Consider the following 26,663-nt stretch of genomic DNA (forward strand, 5'->3'; position numbering starts at 1 on the left):
CCCTCTGTCCCGCTTTTTCGTATACTCAATAAATGGAGTGTTACCCCCCTCCCCGCAAAACGAAGGTCGTAATATTTGAATGGCCCCTAACATGAAAAGCGTGGACATCAACAACCATGCGTCTCCATACGTGCCTCAATCTCGTTGGAAACACTTGGCTGGTAATAAAATCACCAGAAAACCTTAATTGCAAGCACGAAAAACCGGAAGTTGCCAGTTTTCATTGGGAAATCAAAAGATTTTTCGTGGGTTTCGTGGCCTAGCTTCTAGAAGAATGTTCGATGCAAACGTATCTTGACACCATTCACCAATACTAATGATCAAGTCCCATTCAGGAATGATTTTATGAGTTGGGCCATTTTACCCCATCTTGGCATTTTGGGCTCTGTTCCCCTACATGGCGCGAGTGCGGTGAAGTTTTAGGACAACACAGGCGCGCGTCCTGAAAGGTTGTAAAAAACCTTGAGTAGTAAAGCTCGCCACTTTTTATTCATATGAGACAAAAAGTGACGAACTTTATTACTTGTTAATCTACCCAAAAGTTTACTACATTGTTGGTATGAATAGAAAAGCTTTTGAATACTACATATTTCTTGTAATAACTGTAAAAACAAATACTTTTTTTTCGTAATTCTGAAGGTTCTTTTGAAAAAAATTCCAGATTATTATTCGAAATGCAAGTTAAGTGAAGAAGGAAAATGGAAAACCGTGTAAGAAAAATTAAAAAAAAATGAAATTTCTCTTCAGTTTTTTTTTCAGAAATTCAGTCAGGGTTTCTTTCTAGAGCTTCTTATAAGAGGTATTTTTGGAATGCCTTCCAGGAATTCTCATAAGATTTCTTTCTTATTTTTCCTTGAGGGTCTTCCAGCACTCCTGAAGTCCAAACAATTCATTCTGGAGTTTTTACGGGGATCCTACATAACTTCTAATAACGGAATTTCTCCTACAGTTTCCCTCGGGATTCCTCTTGAAGCTTTATCTCAATTCCTGCCGGTGTTTCTATTGGGAATTCCCCAGGAGATCCACCCGAGATTTCTCCCAGAGTTTCTACCGGGTTTATTCCTGGGATTTCTAGTAGAGCCACCCCCCCCCCCCTTCTTTTTAGCGTACGTCTCGCTTAATGAATACTCCATCAAAGTTTCTACCAGGACTTCTCTCCTCGGATGTTGCTCAGATATTTTCTGAATTTATCCTGGACTTTCTCCTAAGATTTTTTCCAGACTGCCATTTATGACTTTTTACAGGAGCTATTGCTGTTATTTCTCCTGGAGTTCATCCCGTGATTACTATCAGAGCCCTTTCCAAGCTTTTCCTCGTAGTAGTTAGGATTGCTTGCGGTGATTATTTTTACAGATTTTTGGAGTTTTTACAAAAGTTTGTTAGAAGTGTCTCCTGGGTTAACTTATGAAATTCCTAGGAGGAACTACAGGAAAAGTGCCGCGAGGAAGCTTCAAGAGAAATACCTATCAAAAATCTTTCTGGATGAAATCAATCGAAAAAATTCTGAAAGAATCTCGCAAAAATCCCAAGAGAAACTGTTGGAAAGCTATCCCGAAAAACCATCAAAAACATTGTTGAAAGAACTTAGCATACATATTTTTGAGCAATCCCACGAGATATCCTGGAAGCCCTGGAGCATAGCGGGGAAACGTCTGTAAAAAATCCTCGAGATACTTCTTTCCGTGAAAAACTTCTACAGAAATTCTGGTAGAAGGAACTATTTGTGGGAGCAAATACGTTAAAAACCTCTGGATAAAAACTTCCCAACAATCATTTTTATTGTACAAGAGTGGAACGAACCTCATTTAACCTTCCAGGACGCGCGCCATCAAGCAGCTAAAACTGCACCGCGCTCGCGCTGTATACGACGAGCGAGGTTTTTTGGTAGTGTTGTACTTTTTACAACGGCGCGCGCGCTGAAGGGTTAAGCAAACTTTGCTTAACCTTCCGTAACTCGCGCGGTTGACTACCTGCGTTAGCACCACGCTAATGCTGAGTACAAAAAGCGAGATTTTTTCAACGTGTTGTACAAAATACAACAGCGCGATCGCTCGTGGGTTCAGAAAATGTTATTCAGCTTTCCCAATCAATGTAACCGCAAGGTTCTTTGAACCAAACGACCAAGGCAATGCAAGGACTGTGTCGAAAATATGCTTTGTGAAGGCACTCTAGTTGACCTGGGTAGACCTTAGAATTTTCTAGGGGGATTTTAAAATTTTATAATTCAAAATAACCCTAATTTTATAAAATCGCAAAGTTCACATGATTTATTAGGTATCCTAGAAATTGGGAGAACTAGGTAAAACCAGAAAAGAAAAACTCTGCCAAGTCTCCAGGAAAAAAATGATAAATTCAAGGAAAAACTCGGAAGAATTTTGCGAGATTCTGCGAAATAATTTGGAGGAGAAATTGCGGTAGACATCGAAGGAGAAATCCCGAAAAAAATTCAAAGAAGAATAATGGATAGAATTTTGAGGGAGTTCGGAACGAATTCTGGATAGTTTTACAACAAAATTTCCAAACAAATCTTCAAGGGAATTCCTAATCCTTGCAAGAGTCTTTGAGAAGTATTCATCAGAATAGCCAAGATATTCGGTACCTACCACTCGTTTTTATTAATCGTAATGTTTAGTTTTCCGTAGAATTTTCATCAAAATTCTAACATTACTATATTAACAGCTCTGTGATGTTTGTTCACGCCCAGCTTCAAAACTCTGGGTCAAGTGTCTGTGAGATTACTGATTAGACTCCAGTATGTTTTGTGGATGTCATTTATTTTTAATATTTCGATGGAATTGTCAAAAGCAATTTCTTACAATTGACGCAAAAGAACTTTTACAAAAATCAAGAAATATTCCTCAACCGATTTTTGCTTTATTTTCATAAGAGTTTTGCAAAAAGAGTTTTTCGAAGAATGCAGTGATTTTCTAGGATACCGTGATTTCGGGTGAAATTGATCACTTTTCATAGTTTTTGACTTTTATTTTTTGAATAGTTATCGATATGGTCAAAATTAATGCTTTAAAACAAGTACGACCACGGGTTTCATCACTCAACGAGGTTGAAACTTTTACTGCAAATCATTTTATTGCAATAAATATCATTTAAAAAAAAATCAGAAATTTTAGTTTCGGGGTGGAATTGATCAGTCAGTAAAATGTCTTTGAAGTGCTGAAAATCAATTTTCCATCTGAATTAACCATTCCAGAATGCGAAAAGCTTTGTAAAACTTCTACAAGTTTAGTAAATTCTAAATTATTTAAGTTAAAAGTTTAATAAATCTAAAGAAAACGCCAAAAAGTATGCAATTTCCATACTAATCAAGTCATTATATTAGCAAAAGTACAATTTTATGCATAAATATCAATATTTACAGAACTTTTGATGACGAAATCGGGTTTAGCGAACACTTGGCAGCTATAAACATTCATTCGAATATTTATTCCATGTGCGATACAGTTACGGTAACAAAAGTTTGAAAGTGTCTTTGAAATTCGCAAATTAGGCGCAGTTTCGGAAAATATTTAATTTAATATAGAAATATGTGACTAATTAGCTGTAAAACATGTAAACTCATCATTCAATAACCTTTAAGCTAGATGATGGTCATTTTCTACAAATTGTTTTAAGTTCAAAGCTTTATTTTTGACAAATAAAAATTGCCCTCATGTCGATCAATTTCACCCCACTGATCAATTTCACCCGAAATCACGGTACCTAATAAATCTTGTGAACTTTGTGATTTTATAAAATTAGGGTTATTTTGAATTATAAAATTTTAAAATCCCCCTAGAAAAATCTAAGCTCTACCCAGGACAACTAGAGTGCCTTCACAAAGCACATTCTCGACACAGTCCTTGCATTGCATTGACCGATTGGTTCAAAGAACCTTGCGGTTACATCGATTGGGAAATTGGGTCGTCCCTGCGTTCGTGAAATTCAAAACCGACGAAAAAATAGCAGTTCAATGAAATGCGCTTCGCTGGCTGTTTCCAGAGACTGCCACCACAACCACACTCCAGGTGAAGTGGAGTGCCGGGAAGTTGGGGTTGTCGCAAGAAACCACCAATAAGTACTACGAAACAAAGTATCATTGATTTTCTGGGAGGGGTGCGAGAGGTGACTACATTTTAACCGCTCCGGAGTTCTGTCCATGTGTACCTACCCGCAGTGATTAATGAAGTGTAAAATTAAGTTAAACAGACAAGTGTGCCGGTCTCATGGGACGATTAGGTCCATTGCACCTTCGTTTCATGGTGGTGCTACGACGCGGCGAGAAGGTGAACGTATGTGATCCAGAAAGTCAGACCTAGGGTCTGGGACCGTTTGGGCAGGAGCACCTATTTTGGGCACTTTCTGTTAAAACGCAATCAATTTCAAACCGATTGACTTGAATTTTTGCACATGGCTAGATACTGTGCGTATCTGATCGTGTCTCAAAACTTAAGCCAATCGGTTTAACGTGAATATATGACGAAGCCTCAAATTTTCAAGGGCACAAATCTGAAGAACCGAATGTCGGTTTGAGCTGAAAAGTTGATCGATTGGTTACTCACTGGTGACCAATCGATCAACTTTTCAGCGCAACCCGACATTCGGTTCTTCAGATTTGTGCTCTTGAAAATTCGAGGTGTGGCTTCGTCACTGAGTTATAGCAGCAAGTCACTGAGTTATAGCAGCAAGTGCCCAAAATAGGTGCTCCTGCCCAAATGGTCCCAGACCCCACTTAGGTAGTACCACCGGGCGAACATTCTTCTCCACAGTATATACTACAGCCGATGATGAGGTGCGATTGATGTTCCATCTCACTGCACTGACTGTATGTTGGTGCTACTTACTGGTTTTTGGCTAAATGTTTTCGGTTTCACTTTCGTATGGGGTTCGGCATTTGGTGTGAACATACGAGCTTACTGGGAATTATCATCAGTACATGAGTGCTGCGAGGAGTTTTTTGAATGATCTTTTAAGTGATATTTAAGGGGATCATCTATTTTCGGATAGTCTCGCCAGCTGGTCATATTTTTCGAGTGAAGATCTTCTATTAATAAAACGTGGAATAAAACTCTGGCAAACCTATTGGAAATTGACATTTACGATTTCGAATCTTCAATCTTAATGCCAAATGGTAACGCGTGTTAATCTACGTAATATTTGCTAAGAGTCTACTTAGCATTTAACATTTTTATACTTTCATATATACTTTTTAGATCAAAGCAAAACAGTTGTCGATGGAATTTAATGTTCCCAAACGGTGTTTCTAATTGATAGCATCATGTTCTATCAATCCATCAAACTGTCTATACAAACAACAGAAATTGACGATGAATCTAAACAAATCAACAATCAATCCGAACGGAACTACACCGAAACCCGTTTCGATGCAAACTGGCTTTGGTTCCGTTCAACGGCGGTAGATCAATGGAAACCGCGTGCATGCGAAACTGTGCAAATTAGTCATGGATTACAGCCGAAAATAGCAAACACCTTGCCCATTGTTGACAAATTGATCCAGTAGCGGCTGTAGGAAAAAAAACTATCAAATCGCCACACATGATTTGTTTGTAGTACAATGCTACCGCCACCCATTTCGGATGGTGCGGTGACCCATTGGTTCCGCCATGCTTTTGATTCCGGCATCTCTGGGTCGTCGTGCAGCGGTGCCACACGTATCCCGCTATGCTTTGCCTACCGCTCCCTGATCGCTACCATGATGGTACCATGGAATCCAGCGCGAACAGGTGAAGGTCCTCCACGCTCTCATAAAGCATCGTCGAAGAAAAAAAATCTCTGAAGGCAAACCGAGCTCGTTCGATAATGTGTGGCGCTGATGGTGGTGATCATGATGCTACTGGGTGTGATCAACTATCACACAGTGCACTATGGAATTTTTGACCGAGAAGATCGAAAAGTTATTGATTTTTTTGATAAGTTATTCTGTAGTTAGAGTAGAATCATGATTAAAAGAACTGTGGTTTCTGTCTCAAACAAAACATCACAAAAGAATTTTTGAACCAATAACTGTTTTGAATTCTCAAATTATCGAGAATCGAGATTAACACAAACAGAAAAAAGAAAAAACATTTTGTTTTTGCGGCTGACTATTTTAAATGTTGATATCAACATAATGGAGATGATAATGGTGAGCTCGTTCCATGTTGTTGTTTTTTTATTGTTTCAGTAATTTATAATTAGGTTAATCCAAATTTTGTTTTTACACTAAGGTCTTTTTTACACGGGGGATACGTTCCGTGTAAAAAAACCGTGTTAATTCGCGGATCCGTGTAAAAAACCGTGTTAATTTGAGAAACCGTGTAAAAAAAAATACCGTGCTAATTCGGGAATCCGTGTAAAAAAACTGAGGGAAATCTGAAAATATTTGAAATGTCCTCACCTTCAGATATCCGAGGTTTGTTTTAGAGAGTTAATAAGGAAAGAAGGGGGGGGGGCGGTTAGTAGTAAGGGTTGAATCTAGGGATTAGCGGGGAAGGGGACAAGGGATGGGTTATGGGGAGCAGAGTGCATACTGTTTCCAAGGAAGATCGCAGAGGATATTTTGGGGGTGTTAAGGACTGTCTAGACGGACGAAACGAAGGATCATGGAAACTGTCAGCACTCTACGGGTCCACGGAGCTAGGTGGTGTAGAGAAAGATGTTCCAGGACACCCAGGAACTTTCGCGAGTAAAGGCTTTGATATCTACGAGCTTAATCGATTGATTGTTGTTACATCACTGATACCTAGACTGATACTGTTCTACATCCTTCAGGTCTACGGAGCGTTGTTCTGTAAATAAAAAAATTTCAAACATGACCTCCAATTTTGATCTCCAAGAACTTACGCGCGTCTGTTAGGAACTAATTTCCACAGATGTTCTAGGTCTCCCAAGACTTCCATGAGTGATAGACCTGAAGATCTACAAGCGTTATCAATGGTTTGTTCTTACATTACTGACACAGTGTAGCGTCCTACAGGTCAAGGGAGCATAGTTCTGTAGAGAAATAATTTCCACAGATGATCTAGGACCTCCAAGAACTTCCGCGAGTAAAGGCCTTAAGATCTACAAGCGTAATCAATGGATTGTTGTTAGATTTCTAATACGTTGTAACATGCTACAGGTCCATGAACCATTTTTCTGTATAGAAATAATTTCCACAGCTATTCTAGGTCCTCCAATAACTTCCACGAGTTAAGATCTGACGATCTACAAGTGTTATCAATGGTATGTTGCCACATTACTGTTACAGTGTAGCGTTCTACAGGTCCAGGGAGCATAGTTGTGTAGAGAAATAATTTCCAAAGATAATCTAGGAGCTCCAAGAACTTCCGCGAGTAAAGGCCTTAAGATCTACAAGCGTAATCAACGGATTGTTACATTTCTTATACGTTGTAACATGCTACAGGTCCATGAACCATTTTTCTGTATAGAAATAATTTCCACAGATGTTCCAGGTCATCCAAGAACTTCCATGAGTAAAGATCTAAGATTTATAAGCGCAATCAATACAAGTTCCCAAGAACTTCCGCGAGAATAGACCTGAAGATCTACAATCGTTATCAATGGTTTGTTGTCACATTACTGAAACAGTATAGCGTACTAAAGGTCCAGGGAGCATAGTTCTGTTGAGAAATAATTGCCAAACATCTTCTAGGTTCTCCAAGAACTTCCATGAGTAAAAGCCTTAAGATCTACAAGCATAATCAATGGATTGTTGTTACACTACTTATACGGTGCAAGATCATACAAGACCATGGAGCATTGAGCTGAAGAGAATAAATCTCCAAAGATATTCTAAGTCTTCTAAGAGTCGATTTCTTCACCTCGGCTTAAGCGGTAAGCCAGGCTTACCCATATAGTTAAACCAGGTTTAACGCCTAAGCCAGGGTGAAGAAATCGACCCTAAGAACTTCCGCGAGTAGAGGCCTTAAGATCTACAAGGTATATGAAAAACTTGTGCGGCTAGACCAGTTCTTCAAGAAAGTCACGGAAAAACCGCTATTTTTTGAATATTTAAGGTAAATGTCACGGACTACCTTTGAAAAATGCCAAATGATATTCACCGTGAATATCATTGGCATTTTTCGAAGGTAGTCCGTGACATTTACCTTAAATATTCAAAAAATAGCGGTTTTCTTGGAGGTCCTAGAATATCTTTGAAAACTACGTCTCTACAGAACTATGTTCTAAGGACCTGTAGGATGTTGCACCGTATTAGTAATGTGACTACAATCCATCGATTACGCTGTAGGACGCTGAAGGACTCCAGAAATCACCTTCAGGAAAACCCCAATTTAATCCCTCCTAGCCCCCCATATATTAACCCCCCTCCCCCTTCAACAAACAGACCCCCCCTTTCCCTCCACACATCCCTTTCCAGCAGACTTCTTACATCATCATTCGCCTCCACCTCATACCACTTTTCAACTTCCTTGCAACCCTTTCCCATAAATCCCCTTTCTTCCTTTCAGTAAGAGTTCCCTTCTAGACACTTAGCGCGAGAAAGTTGAAAAACCCGTGTTAATTCGCGAATCCGTGTAAAAAAAACGTGTTAATTCGAGAAACCGTGTAAAAAAAAAACCGTGTAAAAAAGACCTTAGTGTATTTAAGTTTCATATTTATTGGCTGAAAAATAAGATGGAAAAAAGATAAAGTATTTTAAATATAGTATGAAAATTTTTAAGCACTATTAGGTACAAAACGTATTGTCTAATTATTGATTTTATTTTTTTACAGTTCAAAAAGTTGAAAACACTAACTGTCACCTATTACCTTTTTTTTATCGTCCCTCAAATATTTCATGAAATTATTGAAGGATGACCGAAGGGTAGTAGAACGCAAATTACGTTTTTGGATACATGTTTTAGTTGGCCTTTTTGAAAGTGAAATCTCCCACCGTGCCCCGTCCAAATCTCCTACTATATTAATTGTATAAAACCTGACCCATAACTCATTTCGACATCGAAACGTGTGCTTCACGGGCTGTCAATTTCACTTTCCACGTATTTTCCGCGCGTCTTGTTCACAGAATATCAGAATGTTTACAGCCAGCGACGAAGAGTGCGTAGGTGGCTGACGAGGAAATAGCAATCTATCTCGCCCACTAACGTTACATATCATCAGTCTAGCACATTTTTGAGTGCGTCCTCATCGGCACAGCGGCGGCGGTTACGTGTTGCCCTTTCTCGTAAATGGACTGTTGCTCTTAACGCACATCATCGCTCTGATACAGAGTGGAACATCTCTTCTCTAACTGGCGGTAATATCCTGTTACCTACTGACAGACAGCGGAAAATTGCTGTTCGGGGTGCCGATATGTGCAATAAAAATTGGAGTCCAAAAATATATTCGCAGACTGTGGTGTGGTTTCAGTACTGTGAAACTGTCTGGAACACAGAATAGGAAGGGAAACTAAGAAAAATGGAACAGAATATTAATGGAATATAACGGAAAATATCAAAGAGAGGACAGAGAACAGCGGACAGAGGACAGAGCCTTGACTTGGGCGTCAACTATGAAGAGATGTATAAATAATATATGTGAATAAAATTAAAGTAATGAGTTTATTTTCTGTTTGAGGACCTTCAAGAGCTCAATTGAGTGTAGGTCATCGTTACTACTAACGTATTTGGTTGTCTCTTAGAGCTTTATAGCTAAGTTACCCAGCATCAGGTAGCTACATACTTAGCTTTAAATACCGAGTACGGTAAATTTTTGACAAAAATAGTATAGCTGAACACAGCAAAAATGGATTGTTTACCACTTGCTCAAGTTTTTGACAGTTACTGTCAATACTGAGCCTCGGTAAAATTGATATTTTTGTCAAAAAAAAGTTCAGAACAGGCAATTCAGGACTGAGTGTGCGTGATCAAGTGGTGAGTTCAATAATTGTTAACCTTTCAGAACGCGCGCCATCAAGCAACCGAAACTGCACCGCGCTCGCGCTGTATACGACGAGTGAAATTTTTTGAGAATGTACTTTTTACAACATCGCGCGTTCTAACCCTTTCAGAGTCTTCCTTGAGTGAAGATCATCGTATCCAGTATTTATCAGGATTATGAATCAGGTTCATACTCACACAGCCTCTGGCATCTATATTCTATGAAGTCTTAAGTTCTTTGATTGTATAGGAGTATCCAAAACCTCTATGGAGTTAAGGCCATCGGATCTACAAGTGTAACCAGTGATCTATTGGAGCATTACACAGCGTAACAAAAATTAACTTTTTGTCTGTCTCAAGAGCAAACTTTTGTGTCTCTGAAGGATTTTGGGCCGCAGAATCCGAATCCAGGCTTAGATTTGCTCTAACACGTCCCAATTTTGAGCTATACCTCAATTTATAGGGCAAAATATGCGATTTTGGGCTTTTTTGACTGCAAGCCATTAAGCAAGGAAATATTTTTTTAAGCAATCAAAAGGTTAATTGGTCAGTTAACATCTAAATTACCGACTTATGCAAAATATTTCGTTTTACCAAATCGAATTTGATAGTTTTAAGCGATTTATGTTAGGTACGATATTTCCCATACAAGTCACCCTCTTAAAGTTGCATGCAAGTTTTCATACTAACATAAAACGCTTAAATCTATCAAATTTGATTTGGTAAATCGAAATATTTTGCATGAGTCGGTAATTTAGATGTTAATTGACCAATTAACCTTTTGATTGCTTAAAAAATATTTCCGTGCTTAATAGCTGGCAGTCAAAAAAGCCCAAAATCGCATGTTATGAATGAAATTTATGCTTACACACCGTTTCATTGTCAAGTGGTGAATTCATTTTCAGTTTGAGGATCTGTTAGAACTTCCTTGTGTGTAGGTCATCGGATCTACCAACGTATTTGATTATTTCTAGGAGCTCACACAGCCTCAGGTAGATACATATCATCGAATTCATTGATGATTCTTTAAGGGCCTCCAAGAACTCTCTGAAGAACTGAGTAAAGGTCATCGAATCTACAAGAGCTACTAGTTGTATTTACAAAAAATCTGAATGAGGTTCATACTCACATAGCTTCAGGCATCTATGTTCTATCAAGTGTTAATTTCTATTATTGTATGGGAGTATCCGAGAACTTCCAGAAGTTTGGGCCATCGGATCTACTAACGCTTTGAAACGCCTCTTGAATCCCCCATGAAACCTCCGTGAAATTCACTTGAGAGCCTCTGAAACCCCCTTAAACCCCCGGAAACCTACTGAAACGCCCTGAAACGCATTGGAACGCCTTGAAACGCTTTGACAGGCTTGTCCGCATTGAGCGCAAGAAAATTCTGCTCTTTGAATTTACACCATCAAGCACATCATAAATTAGGAATCTTTTCATCTTATCAGATAGAAGAATGTTGAAATATTGTAAATGTCATTTCGAACTGTCAAAAAACCGCACCGCAGCGCTGCACGGGCCGTTCATAGTGAAATTCACTAGAGTGTTTTCACCCGGGTGAAAATCTCTTTGCGCGCTTCGTGTGGCTCTGCGGTGCGGTTTTTTGACAGTTCGAAATGATATTTACAATATTTCAACATTCTTCTATCTGATAAGATGAAAAGATTCCTAATTTATGATGTGCTTGATGGTGTAAAACCAAAGAGCAGAATTTTCATACGCTCAGTGTGGACAAGCCTGCGCTTTGATACGCCTCTGAAACTCCCATGAAACCGATGTGAAATTCACCTAAAAGTCTCTGAAACTCCATAAAACTCTTGAACGCTATAAAACGCACTGAAACGCTGTCTCTGAAACCTCCGTAAAATTTACCTGTGAGCCTCTGAAGCCCCTCAAACTTCCCTGAAACCACTCTGAAGCGCATAGATACGCCCCTTAAACGTCCTAAAACGCCTTGAAATGTTATGGGTCGCTTCTGAATCACCCTCGAAACTTACGTGAAACTCATTCGTCAGAAGTTTCCCAAAACGAGAGCCTCAAAAGCCCCCTAAAACTTCTGCGAAACCTCATAAAATGCCTTGAAACGCCGCTGAAACCTTCTTGACATCTTGGTAAAGTTCACCTGAGAGTCTCCTAAAATCAATCTGAAACCTACTGAAGCCCCTGAAACGTCTTGAAACGCTTTGGAACACCTCTGAAACTCCCGTGAAACTACTGTGAAACTAGCCTGAGAACGCCGAAACGCATTGAAAAGCATAAAAACGTCTCTGAAACCTCTCTGGAATCATCGTGAAGCTCACCTGAGAGAATATTATGCCCCATGAAACGCATTTCAAACCTCCTGAAACATCTTGAAACACTTTGAAACGCATTGAGACGTCTTGAAATGCCTCTGAAACCACCGTGAAGTTCCCGACTCAATACCTAAATAAAGGTTCGGGTGAATTTACTATCTGATGTCGTCAGCCGCAAGTCTGAACCTGAAGATAAACCAAATGGATGCAGTAACCGCTTTTCTTCAAGATGAACTAGAAGACGAAGCAATCTACATGCAGCAGCCGGAGGGTTTCGTCGACCCCAGATGCCTGAGAGCTGAAGAAAGCGTTGTATGAACTTAAACAGACCAGCAGAATCTGGAACCAAAAGCATGATGGATACCTAAAGCGATCGCTTTGGACTGGCCCGATCGCGAAATTTGACTCATGCATCTACTACCGTATTGAAAATGAGACAATCCTGATTGTGGCCGTGTATGTCGACGGCTTCTGATTTTTGCGAACAACCAGTACTGTGTCAACGAATTTAAGAACCAACTGGCAGAGAAACATTGGATCAAGGACCTCAGCTAGGCCAACAAAGTCCTTGGAATCCAAATGACGCGTCAGAAGGACAACGTTAACTTGGACCAGGAGCACTATGTCCAGCAGTTGCTAGAACGTTGCGGGATGGAAAGTGTTTCTGTAGCGACCCCGGCGGACTCCCTTTAAAAATTGTTCCATGGATCCAGAAGGTTTCCTTCCGACATTTAAAAGACACGGACACGTTCAATGCTTCCAGTGAGCTATTTGCTCTTTGAAGGAAGCACGACACTAGACAACGGACTAGCATGCAACGCCCAGTGGCACAGCCGAAAACTTTTCCTGACAGCTGCGGCGGGAATCGAACCCGCGCTCCTTAGCACGATGCGCCTAAGTGCTTGGTGACACTAGCCGCACGACCACGAAGCCACTCCGAAATTTTCATGAGAATTTCACCAAAAATTTATCCAGAAATTCTTTTATGTGGATTTCCTTGAGTTCCTCCTGAAGTTTCAGAAATTCTTTTAAGGATTCGTTTGGGAAACCCTTCGAAAATTTCTCCAGGGATGACCCACTTCACAAATTTCTAAAAGGATTAAGAAATTTTTTCATAGATTCTTTCATAATCTCTTCTGGTATCTTCAAAAAACCTTCAAGAGATTCATTCAGAAAATCGTACAGGTGGTTCTTCTTCATCAGAAGAAATTTGTTCAGGAATTGCTCTAAGAATTCCATTGAAAATTCTCTTCAGCATGTGTCCAGGAACTCCTATAGGGATTCATCTACAAAATCCTGCAGGAATTCCTCCAGAGATTCCTTCAAGACCTCCTCCAGATATTTCACCATGTATTTCCCCAGTTTCGCAGGCATTTTCTTTAAGGGTAACTCTAAGAATTTCTTTGCGGATACTTCGAGGAATTTATTCAGAAAACTATCCTAGGAAATGCTACATGAATTGCTTTAGAAATATCTCAAGAGTTTTTTCAAGGGATCTTTACAGAAGCTTATCTAAGCGTTTTTTTCAGATATTCTTACAGAAATTCCTTTAAAAACACATATTGCTTCAGAAATATTTTCAGAAATGCTATCTGCGATTCATTCAGACAATCAAAAGTTCTGAATTCCTTCAAAAATTTCTTCATAGATTTCTTTAGAAAATCTTTCACATTTTCTATTAAAATTAAAGGATTTCTTCAGGAATTTTCTCAAAAATTGGTTGATGAACTTTTCTAGGAATTCCGCGCAAGGCTGTTCCGAGGATTTTGTCCAGGTTCTAGAAAGTTATTCAAAACTTCTTGATGTGATTTTTCCAAGAATTGCACAGGGGTTTTTTTTTTCAGATATTCCTACAGAGAATCATTCGAAAATACTTCCTGAGTTTTTTACCGAAATTTCACCGGAGACAATTTATTCGATTCCCTAAAGAAGATCCAATTTGGATCGAAACGTTGGAAACAGAAAACTTGTAGTTGTTGTCGATCCCCGTAAAGACTGAAACGCCACAAAAATACCCAAAAAGTCTATCTAAAATTCGTCGTCAAAGCTGTGAAGATTTCTTCTAAAAAAAAATCCTTCAGAGGTTCTTTTAGAAATTCCCGATCGGATTTCTTCTTATACTCCGTCAGGTATTCTTTGAAAAACATCCACAGAAACTCCTTCAGAGTTTAAGAGATTTCTTCTGGAATTTCAGAGTGGGATTTTTTCAACATTTCTTCTTTCATGGAGTTTCACAGAAATTTATCGAAAAATTTCTTCTGGGATTCCTGCAGAAATTCCTTCACATTTGAAATTACTCATGCGGCTCCGTCAAAAAATCTCCTGGAATTCCTTCAAAGATTCATGTATGAATTGTTTGAGATATTCCTTCAGGGATTTTTTTTTTCAGAAGTTCTTCCAGAAATTGCACACAAAATGCCTGTGAGAATTCTTGAAAGAATCTTGGAAGGAAATTCTAAAGAAATCCCTTTCTCCTTGAGGTATTTCTTTAATTCCGAGGAAAAAAACAAGAATCTTCTTGAGGAAATCTAAAAGTAGTTTCAAGAAAAAAAAAATACTAAAGATTATCTGTAGGAAACGGATATTTGTAGAAAAAATTCTGGAGGAATCTCTTAAACTGTCTTCCAAAGATATTGGCAAAATTCTTGTATAAATACATCAATAAATTGCTCAAGGAATCCTTTAAAGAACTGATGGAGATAACTGAAGGAATTCAAAGATTAATTTTTCATGAAATTTCTTCAGGAATAGTTAAGCAAAAGCCCCTGAAATCCTGGAGTAGAAAATCCTGCATAAGGACAATACATCCTGGAAAAAATAGAGAATTTTTGAATAAATTCCCGAAAAAAAAGAACAAGATAACCCTCTGCAGGTATTCATAGAAGAGTTTCTTGAGCTTGAGCTTGAACTTGATTGACCGCCCGTGAATGCTACTCCAGTATCACCAGATCAGCTACACTCACATAAGGCATGGTACACAAATTACGTAACGCTAAAATTGGCCATTTCAGACCCCCTCCCCCCCCCCCCCCCCCCTTTGTAACGCTTTTTGTATGGAAGCCCGAATTTTTTTGTATGGGTCGTAACGCTACGCTGGACTCCCCCCTCCCCCTATAGCGTTACGTAATTTGTGTACGATGCCTAAGGATCCAATGAGATATCTGCCGGGGACTAGCACTAATCGTCAGTGTGTGAGCGTTGATGATCTACTATTTTTAGGCAACAATGGCGCTTGCCACGTCAGGTTGCAGGTCAATGTGGGGAAGGTGAAGGAAGATATAATGGCAATCATTAGTATCCACATCAGACTGAATATACCTCTGCGTCTGCACAAATTCATGCGGATATCGGAGTGTTGGGTGGGTATGGTTGGCAAAGGGTTCACACATTGGTACATCGTTTCCAGGAGTAAGGTGAAAGATTGGTGTGTTTATTATTCTGAAGGTAATGCGGCACAGTTTTCTTGATTGCATATCTCGTAGGCACTATATACCATTATATGACAGATTGGCACTGTGCTGTGAAAGTTGGTAGGAAGGGAAACGGCCCGTCTAGGTATTCATAGAAAGATTTCCTGATAAATTCTTTGTAAAATTTCAAGCAGTAAATTCTGGAGTAATTTATGCAGATATTACTAAGATATTTTTTGTAGAGTCCCTGAAGAAAAATCTGAATAAACTCTAAGCAATCCCTGTATGAAATCCTGGAGAAACCTCTGGTGAAACTCTTGAGAATTTTCTAGGGAAACAATAATAGCTTAAATTTATTTTACCAAATCATAACGATAGGTGTAACTATACACAGAACACTTAGTTTAAGCGTCGATGAATGCAATAATTGATTGAGATTCCAATAAAGATGATTTAAAAAAAACATCGTCCACATTCCCGTTGTCTCCATTGTCAACACAACTTATGATTGTTGTATCAACCAAATTTGTTTTGCCCATTTTCCAAATTTGTTCTGGGCGGAGTTCCTGTTTTTATATCGCTACCGGCTACTTAACTATGACCCATGTGAACTGTACGTAACGAGCAACAAAAAAAAAATCAAACAGTGACCAACAAGCCATTTTTTGCTGCTCTAGCGTTCATTCCCATACGCAGAGCAAACTGCTGAAACGCATGATCATGCGCGGATGTTGAGTCGGAACGGCTCCATCGCAGAAACAAAGCGTGAAAAAAAATGGTCATGAGATTATCCGCAAATAAGGAGATAATGAGTATTATTATTTGCAGCTTGATGACATTTTGTGGGCACGGAGTTTTGAATTGATTTGTCATGTTGCTCTTTAACCGTCTCATAACATGATACAGAGCTTGATTAACAATACTATTTAATTTTATACAACAAATCAGGAGCATTTGATGAAGTATTTGATACTTGTTTAATACCTTTTATGTTTGTGAAATTGATTTAGCGATAGTAATGCTAATTAGTAAACCCTCAGTCAACTAATCATTTTCATGTCTGTTTAACTTCAGCTAATCGGACTTGATTACCGTCTGATTCCATCAGCCAACCTTCAAAGCGAAAACAAAAGATCAACCCAATAAATACACACCGCACCCAGAAGGTTATCACTGCCGCAAGATCTCCGTCATAGTTTTGTGCTGACTGTTACGCCCGGAACTCATCACGATCTGAACTTCAATTAAAGCCGTGACGCATCGATGCGTCCATTCGAAACGAATAAACCGAAACCATCTATACTAGGGAGTGATGCATCTCAGATTAGTAGAATTGTTTCAGTCCCTTCTTAGTAGCGCTCACTCACATGTCACCTAACTTCTCGTCAGCCAACCGCCTATGAATTCCTTTCAAAAAGTGCTGAGTAAATCACTGCCATTCGACCACCTAACTGACTGCTCAGCTCGATCATCCCGAACAAAAGACCCAATCGACGAGATTAATTAGTCGGGTAGCCTCGAACTGATCGGAACACGCGAGAGGGAAACCCTTTTTCGAAATCGAATGTCACTGTGTCAACCAACTTGCGCCGCCGTGTAGAGCGCACAAAAAAGTAGTGATGCGGAGATTATGCGCTGAACAGAACAAAGCGTCTCCTTCAGTAGCCCAAGCAATCTAGTCATCATGCAGCGGCAGTCGTTGAACGTTCTTCTACAGCAGCGGCATCGACGACGACAACGACTACGATAATGGCGATAATCAAAGCATGCGACGACTTTGTCGACGACGGTACGCTGATTAGATAGCATTGGCTTGCTGTGATAGAAAGTGCAGGGTTTATTGGGTTTCAAGAAGAGTGCCGTTCTAGTCCAGGAAGACGCAAGTCATGGTTGAAGTCGCGAAAATGGAACCGAAGGGGAAGTCCGCCCGGATAGTACCGACTTCGAATTCGGGGAATAACCTCTTGGCCAAAGTTGGGCTGGTCGCAAGGAAAGGTGATGCTTGGTGTGAAAATGAACGCACTAAGCAGGACGCAACGCAAGGAGAAGATCCCTCGGAACCGTTTATCGCGAAGGATAGTGAAAGTGAAACCAGTGTCGAAAGTGATCAGCTGTGCAAACAGCCCAAAGCTCGAATTTATTCAATTGATGTGGAACAAAATGTGCCAACAACGGAATGCTCCGATAAGAAAATAAGGGCAAGTGTTCTTAGTAGTAGCGAGTGTAGTACCTCAAGCAACACCAGTGCCAGCGAAGAACCGAAACATGGTTCCCATATAGATGCTAAATTAATGGATAAGTTTGTCAGGGACAACCGGAAGCGGCGAAAACGGAAAGATGCAAAGACTACGCTGATAAAATTGTGCCAATGTTGTCCCTGGACCGTGCCATGGAGTCTGCTGGTGATAAGTGCAATACAGGTAAGAAATTGGCATCGCCCTAAAATTTGAATAATAAAGGTAAAAGGGGTATTTGAAATGTTTCATGATTTTGCGAATGAAATAATCAAAGATTGCCTTGGTGATCGCGACGTTTAATCAGTTTAATCAGTTTACGCTGTTAAGTGAATCCCCTTAATAATATCTCAACCCTAACAAGCTAGTTAGTTAGTTAGTTTTTATTTTTAACCAAAATTTAGAAAGAGGCAAAAGCCCCTTTGCCTAACAAGCTAGATTAACTAGCTAGCAATAAGATTTACATATTATAACTGATATTATCGCTTTATTTAGCAAATAATTCTGATTTTTTCCTATCATCACTGATTGATCATTCCATCAGTTGCACTTCTATCATTTGAAGAAGATAACGGTTTAGTCTACACTGATAAAAATATCCATATTGGTTGTATGTGTCTATCTATATAGATTTTTGCAATTAGTCTTCACATATACTTCGTACAGTGATCACATATACCTTTGGATGAACTTCGCACTTTTATAAAATATGTGTGGATGTTATGAGATTTACATCTATTGAACATTATTATAATGAATCTGCACAAATAATTTGTATTCACTGTAATTCATAAAATAGCTTTTATCGTTTTTATTGAAATTGTTAAAACATTTAAGAATCATTCATAAAGGCTTTTTTATTCCATAATCTTTGGTTAGTACACGTATTAAACTTTGCAATGATATCATTCTGTTGATCCACACTAGGTCCGCTCCTCAAAATTATAATTCATATTGAACGGAAAGAACCCAGACATCAATCGTCACACAGTTTTGCGTAGTTTTTTGTTTTCATGCATTCGGGAACAGCTGGAAGAAAACAATAGTACAAGCAATGTATATTCTAATCCATTAGATTCGGCGCAAAAACGAATAAATAATTACCTCCATTTCTGCAACATTCCTGGTGAAGCAACCTCCGAAAAGTTCCTGCTCACAGTCACTGCGGCTTTCACATTGGAACTGATTCTAATCGATTCAAGGATGCGGTTGGATCACATCATTTTCCGCTTAGCTATAGAAAATGAAAAGTTATTTGAATCATTAAATTATTATTAAATCAGACAAAATAAAGAACAAACCTTCAGCGTCTTGAAAAAATCCATGTGACTGATTCAGTATCAAAACAAAGTTCATTTCGAACTGCAATTCATTTCAGTTTCATCCCATATTAGGTTTATGTGTGAGCTGTTATGGATTTTAACTATTAGATCTTATATATAAATTCCACTGGTGTAGCTTATCGCAATTATGTGTGGTGAATATTACAGGGAAGTGGAATCCTAATAGGGGACAAAATGAACTCTCCCGCAGAAGTATGTGTCACGACTTATACAAAAAATCATTGGATTTTTTTAAGTGTACCGTCCACCCCCGTTGGTTTGAACGACACCTCATGCAAATCAACGGGGTTCATATTTTAATTTGAACTTCTATTAACCCTGTGGACATCGACAAACACACTGATGGTAATCGTGTTTGCTGTTTTATTTTGATTCTGCGTTCCGTTTCACCCGTTCCATAAGCAGAATGACGTTTGAACCATTTTTAATTTGAACGATGTGCAGATTAGAGGTGGTCAAATTAAAAAGTGTTCATATTAGATGAGGTCAAACCAACGAAGGTAAACGGTATATTAATCAGTTGATGGATGGAAAAAAAAATGGATTTATTCATCAAATGTAGGGTGTGAGACATTTTGGAATGGGGTGATAATGGAATCCTGGTAGTAGAAGCAGTATTGCAGTTTTTAACAATATAGGATATAGTAAAAAAAACTCAGGGTTATCCTGCTCGTTCATTTGTGGACCAATCGTTCCAGAATCCAGGACTAGAATCGAACCCGTTGTCTCCAGATTGGCGATCCAAAACCCACTAGGAACTGTATACTCCTTGGTGTTAGCTGTGAAAGTTCTAAATAGAACACTAAGTTGGAGAGTAACACCATATAAAAAAACGGGGATATTCTTAGATCGACATGCAAACACCGATGCTGGGTCATTAGGCCGAAGGTCATTAGGCCGAAGGCCATTAGGCCGAAGGTCATTAGGCCGAATGGTCATTAGGCCGAATGGTCACTAGGCCGAATGGTCATAAGGCCGAATGGTCATCAGGACGAATTGAAAATCAGCCGTTATGAGCCTGTGAAGAGATCTGTTGTTTTTACTTTTTCCAAAAATGTTTTGCCGAAAACTACTTTAACAATGAAACTAGAAAGAATAGCCTATGTTTTAAAGAAGGAAAAATTTATGAATTGAATATCAGCAGTTTCTGCGCCAAAAACTATTTTAGCAATGATACTAGAAAGAACAGCCTATGTTTAAAAGAAGGAAAAATTCATGGGTAAAATATCAGTAGATTCAGCATCAATAAAGTATCTTCGTGCCTGTCACACGATATACACATGCAAAATGGTCATTTGCCGAGGAAGCTCTCAGTTAATAACTGTGGGAAGCTGAGAAGCAGGCTTTGTCTCAGTGGGGACGTAACGGCAAGAAGAAGACCCAATGATCATTCGGCCTGATGACCATTCGGCCCAATGACCTTCGGCCTAATGACCTTCGGCCTAATGACCTTCGGCCGAATGGCCTGACACCGCAAACACCTGAGCTGATTAACGACTACCTAACGTATCGTAGATTAGAATTACGCTAATCCTACACCAGGACACCACCGGGAGGAATGCATTCCACGTGTTCCGCAATCCTAATGCAAGCCCAGCGACTGGGAAGCCCTATCATGGAAAATCACTGCAGTTGTTTCACACGTCTTTCCGAAACCATCAAGTGCATTGTCTATAACGACGACCAAGGTTTCCCTTTATATTTAGAGTAGCTACCGAAGCTTTCCGAATAGGGACTTGTTGTAAGCGCCAGTAACACCTATAGGAACTGTTACTGGCTGTTTCTGCCTTTGAAACAGAACGGTGACACATAATCTGGAAGCATGCCTACGAAAAGCGTTCATTGTGAAATAAATAAGGCATCCGTTCCCATTTTCAGCATATCGCTCTGATTTGTGTTCAACTAAAAACAAAGAATTGAAATGTTCTTTGTTTGTTTCCTAGTTTTGTATTTTTGTTACAAGAGGGCCTGATAACAAACCTGATAGAACACATCGATGCCGTTATCGTTGGTTTTCGAGTAGAATGAATTTGGAAACCTAAGATTGCTAATGGTACTGTGACCCTACCAGCCAATCTCGTGCTTCGTCGAAACAGGTGCCTTTCTCTTTCTAATAACGCATTTCGGTCTCAGTCATTTTTACATGTGCGTTTCTTATGTTTAACCTAGTTATCGATGGGGTGTTCTATGTATATGCTCATCAGTATTGTGAAACATGCAACACTCTACATTTGTTTGTAGTGAATTAGAAGATCTACGGTATTTCTAGTAAAATTGCTTTTAGTGATGAAATTTGCAACTCTCAGCGGATTAAATCATTGAAGGAAATGCGATTGAGCGATCCTGGGCCCGGAATGTACATCACAAAGTAATGATCCATCTCATTCGAAATGACGCATACCTCAATCGAAAGGTCTAATGGACACAAGAAAAGTTGGTATGGGGCCAAATAAATTCATAGTGGCGGGTTAAAAATTTATTTGACCTATTTGAAATAAGTTTTAGTTGTTTTTGTTGTATTTATCTGCACAAACAACCCACCAACTGCAAGTAACTTCAAATAAAACAAATGTCTCATTTGCCAGTGGTAATCTCAAAGTATAAGTCATTCTGGATATAGGTAACCAGAAAAAGTAATCAATGCGCAATGATTTCAATGACAGACCAGTGCACAAAAATAGTTTGTGTTTATGCCGGTTTTCGGAAAAATTCGAGTGGTGCCTAGTATATTAATATTATAATAATGAAAGGAAAGAAGCTATGGATTCTAGAAGTAACCTTTTGATTTCTGTAAGAATCGAGCCTAAATCTAGCCGTCAGAAACAGCCCTCCTCTTTCCTATTATTTTGAAAATAACATAAATCATACGGTTAGTTTTAGAATCTACAGCATCTTTCAGTTAATTGTTCAGAGATTATTCCAAGAATTCTTCAAATATTCCTCCTGGAATCCATCAAGTCACTCAGCTAAATTTTTTTTTCTGAGATTCCTCGAGGATTTCTTCTAAACATTGCTCCAAGAATATAGAGATTCCTCCGAGAATTTCTCCTGGGATTTCTCAAAAATGCTTACATGATTGCTCCGTAAATTCTTCCACATTTTCCAAGGCTCCAGAGAGCCTTCACTCTTAGAAAATCTTTCAAAGATTCCATCAAATATTGCGTGAGAGGTTTCAGGTATTCCTGCGAAAAATTTTCTAGAACCAGAGATTCTTTCGAGAGATTCTTTTGAAAATTCCACACAAATTACTTCATGCTTTCTCCGAACTTTCCGCTAAGAATTTCATCAGAAATTCTTCCGCGTGTTACTACAGATATTCATCCCTTAAGCGCCGTCCACAGATCATTTAACGTTCTAGAGGGAGGGAGGAGTAGGGCAGTGTTGGTTAAAAGTTAAATTCTCAAATCTAATGATTGAGTTGTTTCACGCACGATTCTTGACACGCCAAACTCGCTGCCGAAAAAATTATGCTCTTTTGCTCATTGCTTTATTTCTTGGTGTTTTTACTATTTCCATCGAAGTTTTTTTTTGGATTGCATCATTTTATGGAAGAACAAGATCAGATCTTGCGTACAAAAACAATGAGTGTTTTGTTTTAGTTGATGTGGATTCACTTAAGAAGCGTGAGAGTGCGATTTCGTATGAAAATCTCGCGCATGAGAAAATTGATCGCACGCGAGAGTACAGCGGTTCATGAGTGAACTTAGAGTGTGAGTTTAACAACAAAGAAATAGGTTTTCATACAAAAAAACGTGACACAGAAGGGGCAACGTGTTAAAAAAATGGCGATTCGAGCGGAAGCTGCCTTAGGGTATTCTTCAAGAGATCTCACCAGGAACACCTACAGAGATCGGGTCCGTCCTGTGTTCCAGCGCAAAGTACTTTAGGAGCCCCTCCAACGATTCTACTTGGCATTGCTCCAGGAGTTTTTCTAATGATTCTTTCAGAGCTTCTTAGTAGCTAATATTCCCGAATGAATATCTCGATAAATTCCTATAATACTACTGGACGAGATCTTGGAGCAATTCCTTAACGAATTTCTGGAGTTGTTACTAGAAGATCCTCAAGGACAATTTATAGATGAGTTATTGAATGAATATTGGTTTACTGAAACAATCCCGGAAGATTTCTTGCAGAGCATCTTTCTGTAGTAATTCCTAAATATCTCTGGAAGAATTCTTACAAAAAGCTGGAAAGAAATTCCTGACGATATCTTAGCATTTGAGAAACTTCCGGAGAATCTCATTGGAAATCTAGGGTTGAATCTCTGGAGTATATTTTGACGAATCCTCTTGAAATTTTTTTGGATCAATCTATAAACAAAGTTCTGAAATAACTACAAAATAAATCTCTGAAATAATTCCTGCATGCAAATAATTTAGGGGATTCACAAAACAGCGTAACCCGATTTAACTGATTAAACGTCGCAATCACCAAGGCAATCTTTGATTATTTCATTCGCAATTTAATGAAACATTTCAATAATCAGATAATCATGGCTTACGCAGTTATTCATTCTGTTTAATGAATACCCCTACTCTTTTCATAGTTTGATCCACTATTTTGAATTTGGGCTCGGACTGAAAGTTCGTGACGACGAAATCTCGGCTTGACACATACATTTTTCATTGTTTTCCCTCCCAGTTTTGGATAACTGTTTCAATCTCCTGAAGGACAAGGGTGAGGCACCACACCGTAGACGGATCATGTAAAGATTGTGATGGTTGGTCGGATGTCGAAACTTGAAGAAGTTTTTCGAAGTGCTCGAACCAAAATTTTTGCTGGTCATTTGAGACGGAAAGTTAGTGTCAAGTAGCGTCTTTTACTGGTATTTTTATAGCACCAAGATACCAAACCTCCAAAGCCATCAGGGAGTCCACCCACACTGACTGGCTTGTCCCGTCTGCAGCAGCATTTGAGTTCCTTTTCGAAAGCCGACCGTTGACCCGTATTTGGTTACTCTGGTTCTTGCCTGCTTTGCATCCGGCAATGTTCCGCCAGGTTGCATCAGTGATCCACTCTTTTCGCTGAGTACGCAGTTCACCCAGGTTATTCTGACTGGTTTCTATGTTACCACCTTCCAGAACATCCGCTGCTCACTGTTCCAAGTTCGTCAACGAACAATCTCTTTACAGTTGGATCTTTGGGGCTGTCCATAAACTACGTAGACTCTGAGGGGGGGACGGGGGGGTCTGGCCAAAGTCTACGGTCCTTACAAATTTCGAAAAATTTGTATGGACGAAAGTCTACGAGGGGGGAGGGGGGGTCTGAGATTGTCAAAATTGAGTCTACGTAGTTTATGGACAGCGCCTTTTAGTCGGTGTATGCCCAAGTAACCAAAAGTTCAGATAAAAGGGTACTTTATAAGCTAAGCAGCTTGTTCGATGTTGCTCATTAGCCTTCTAAGCAGCTTCATTTTTAAGTAATTTTGGAACTTGAAAGATCACATAAGCACGCTGGATAGCCTTCTAAGCAGCTTCTGTGAGAACTTTGACAAAATTCATGCAGAAACAAAAATGTGTATTTCAGAATCTCACCCACCCTGTTTTTGACGGGTTTGTGAGTCATGTCTGGGAAAATGCTTCTGATAATTATATTTTCACACATGTCGCTGCTATGTAGATTTGAACTGGATCCTCCTCCGTGATAGCCTGCCGACTTACCGCTGCGCTGCTGAAGACGCATGACAAAGTCAAGTTAACTTCACTACTATACAAATGTGCAAAACTAGCTGCCGACAGAAAATCGATTCAAGTCAGATCTTACCTGCTGTTCACTCAATCGCAACTGTAGTACTGTGGTAGAGCGTAGGGTTCTCACGCAGCGACTATCGGTTCGAATCCGATGGGCGGCAATTTTTTTTTGCTCAAGCCTAGTATTCATTGATTTGATAAATTCATATTTGTCTTTTATTCGTGTATGCTTAAACAGTTATTTTCTGTAAAAGAAATAAATTTAATCTTCATTGACACACAATGCTACTGAACTGAACTTCTATGAACTTGAAAGTTCCGACAAAGTTCCGAGTAGCATCTTAAGCAGCTTTAAAGTTCCGCAAAGTTCAGATAAAGTTCCGAATGGAGCTTTCTGGCTTCTTAAGAGGTTAACAATGAGCCTTGCCGGAACTTGTGACCGAAGTTCAAGCAAGGCTCATCGTTAGCCTCTTAAGCAGCCATAAAGTTCCATTTGGAACTTTATCTGAACTTCGCGGAACTTGAAAGTGCATTTTGTCATGGGAAGCGAAACTTTTGGTTACTTGGGAATTGCAGCTAAGTGAGGTAGGGTAAAAGCACTAGACTTCGCCACTGCTCCAGTCTTCGCCCTCTCCATACAAATTCCATTTTTTATGTGTGAAGTGGCGAAGATTAGAGCAGAATTTTAGGGGGGCGTAGTCTTGGGTTTTCACCCTAGTGCTTTTCAGAATGACGCGTTTCTCTTTCTAAGTGAAATAACTATTTAACTATTGCGAACGGTTTATGAGATTAAAAACTTGACCTCAAACCATATCAAAGAATTATCTTTACGTTAAACACAACTCAGTAAAACGCTAATCTAATTATTTTCTAGGATGCTTTCTTGTAATTATTCTTCTAAATGAGCTGTCCTAGAAGTAACATTCCAAAGCACAATGCCCATTCAGTCACAAACCCCAAAAAAAAACCGAAATTGCCAGCGCTTATCAAATAATTGTCAAATGATCTGAAATTATTATCACATTTTGAAACATTCATCCTTTCCGCACTCTTGTTTATGCTGCTCTTGCAACTCCTTAAAGAGAAATAAATACCCAATGAATCCCTCAAGGAAGGGACATTAACCTAGATACCCAGGGTAAGGAATTCCGAAACTTCCCCTTGGTTTCGAATTTATTTTCGCACGAAACGCACGAGTTGGGGTGTGTCATTCCTTTATTGTTTCATTCGTCGTGAAGATTTCCTCTCATAGCTAGTCAGATCCGGAAAATCGATAGAAGAAAACAAAAAAAAAGAAGCAAACTGAAGTGAATATTTTCGTTGATTTTGGATTTTTTCGGTTCACAAGGGGGAATCAAGCTGTGGGCTAGGACGGTACGATGGAGTGTGGATTTTTTCCTCTTGATAAACTGACACATGTGTTTTTCGCATTTTGCGACCAGATGCTATTTAACATCGCTGAGACATTGTGGAGCCATGGCGTTTCCTTGAACTTGTAAAAAAGTGAAAGTTCAGCGGGGGGTTTTAGGCACGTGCTATTTATCTTCGTGTGACAATGGAGAGTTCACGAAATGATTAATTTATTTGCCGGTAAACTATTGCGCCGAAGAATCAGTAATGATGAAAATGAAGGTTTTATTTCAATGACATTCGAGCATAACCCTAAGAGGATCTGGGAAATAGTGAGACTTCATCCTTTGTCCAGTAGTGTTAAACGGTTCCATGCTCAAAGCCTGATAAACATTGTATCTACACTCGATTTAAGAGATAAAATCCAAGATTTAAATTTAAGAGATTGTTATACAGAAGCT

The 26,663-nt window shown here is 39.2% G+C and overlaps 1 protein-coding gene and 1 long non-coding RNA gene across 3 annotated transcripts in view; one reads left to right on the forward strand and one right to left on the reverse strand.

The window, feature by feature from the left end:
* The window catches only part of LOC109429576 (protein rhomboid), a 102,228-nt gene that overhangs the window by 42,647 nt on the left and 32,918 nt on the right, over window positions 1-26,663 (forward strand). For both annotated transcript variants that reach the window (XM_029864071.2, XM_062849274.1), the window contains exon 2: window positions 16,657-18,002. In XM_029864071.2, the coding sequence (XP_029719931.2) occupies window positions 17,469-18,002 (534 nt within the window). In that variant the 5' untranslated portion in view covers window positions 16,657-17,468. The remainder of the gene's footprint in view (window positions 1-16,656; window positions 18,003-26,663) is intronic.
* LOC115268325 (uncharacterized) lies at window positions 18,604-19,403 on the reverse strand. Its single transcript, XR_003898225.2, has 3 exons — window positions 19,118-19,403; window positions 18,921-19,050; window positions 18,604-18,845 (listed from the first exon to the last, which is right to left on the reverse strand). It is a non-coding gene; the product is annotated as an uncharacterized LOC115268325 (long non-coding RNA).

Source organism: Aedes albopictus, chromosome 2 (genome assembly GCF_035046485.1).
Source record: "Aedes albopictus strain Foshan chromosome 2, AalbF5, whole genome shotgun sequence".
NCBI classification, from domain to species: domain Eukaryota; kingdom Metazoa; phylum Arthropoda; class Insecta; order Diptera; family Culicidae; genus Aedes; species Aedes albopictus.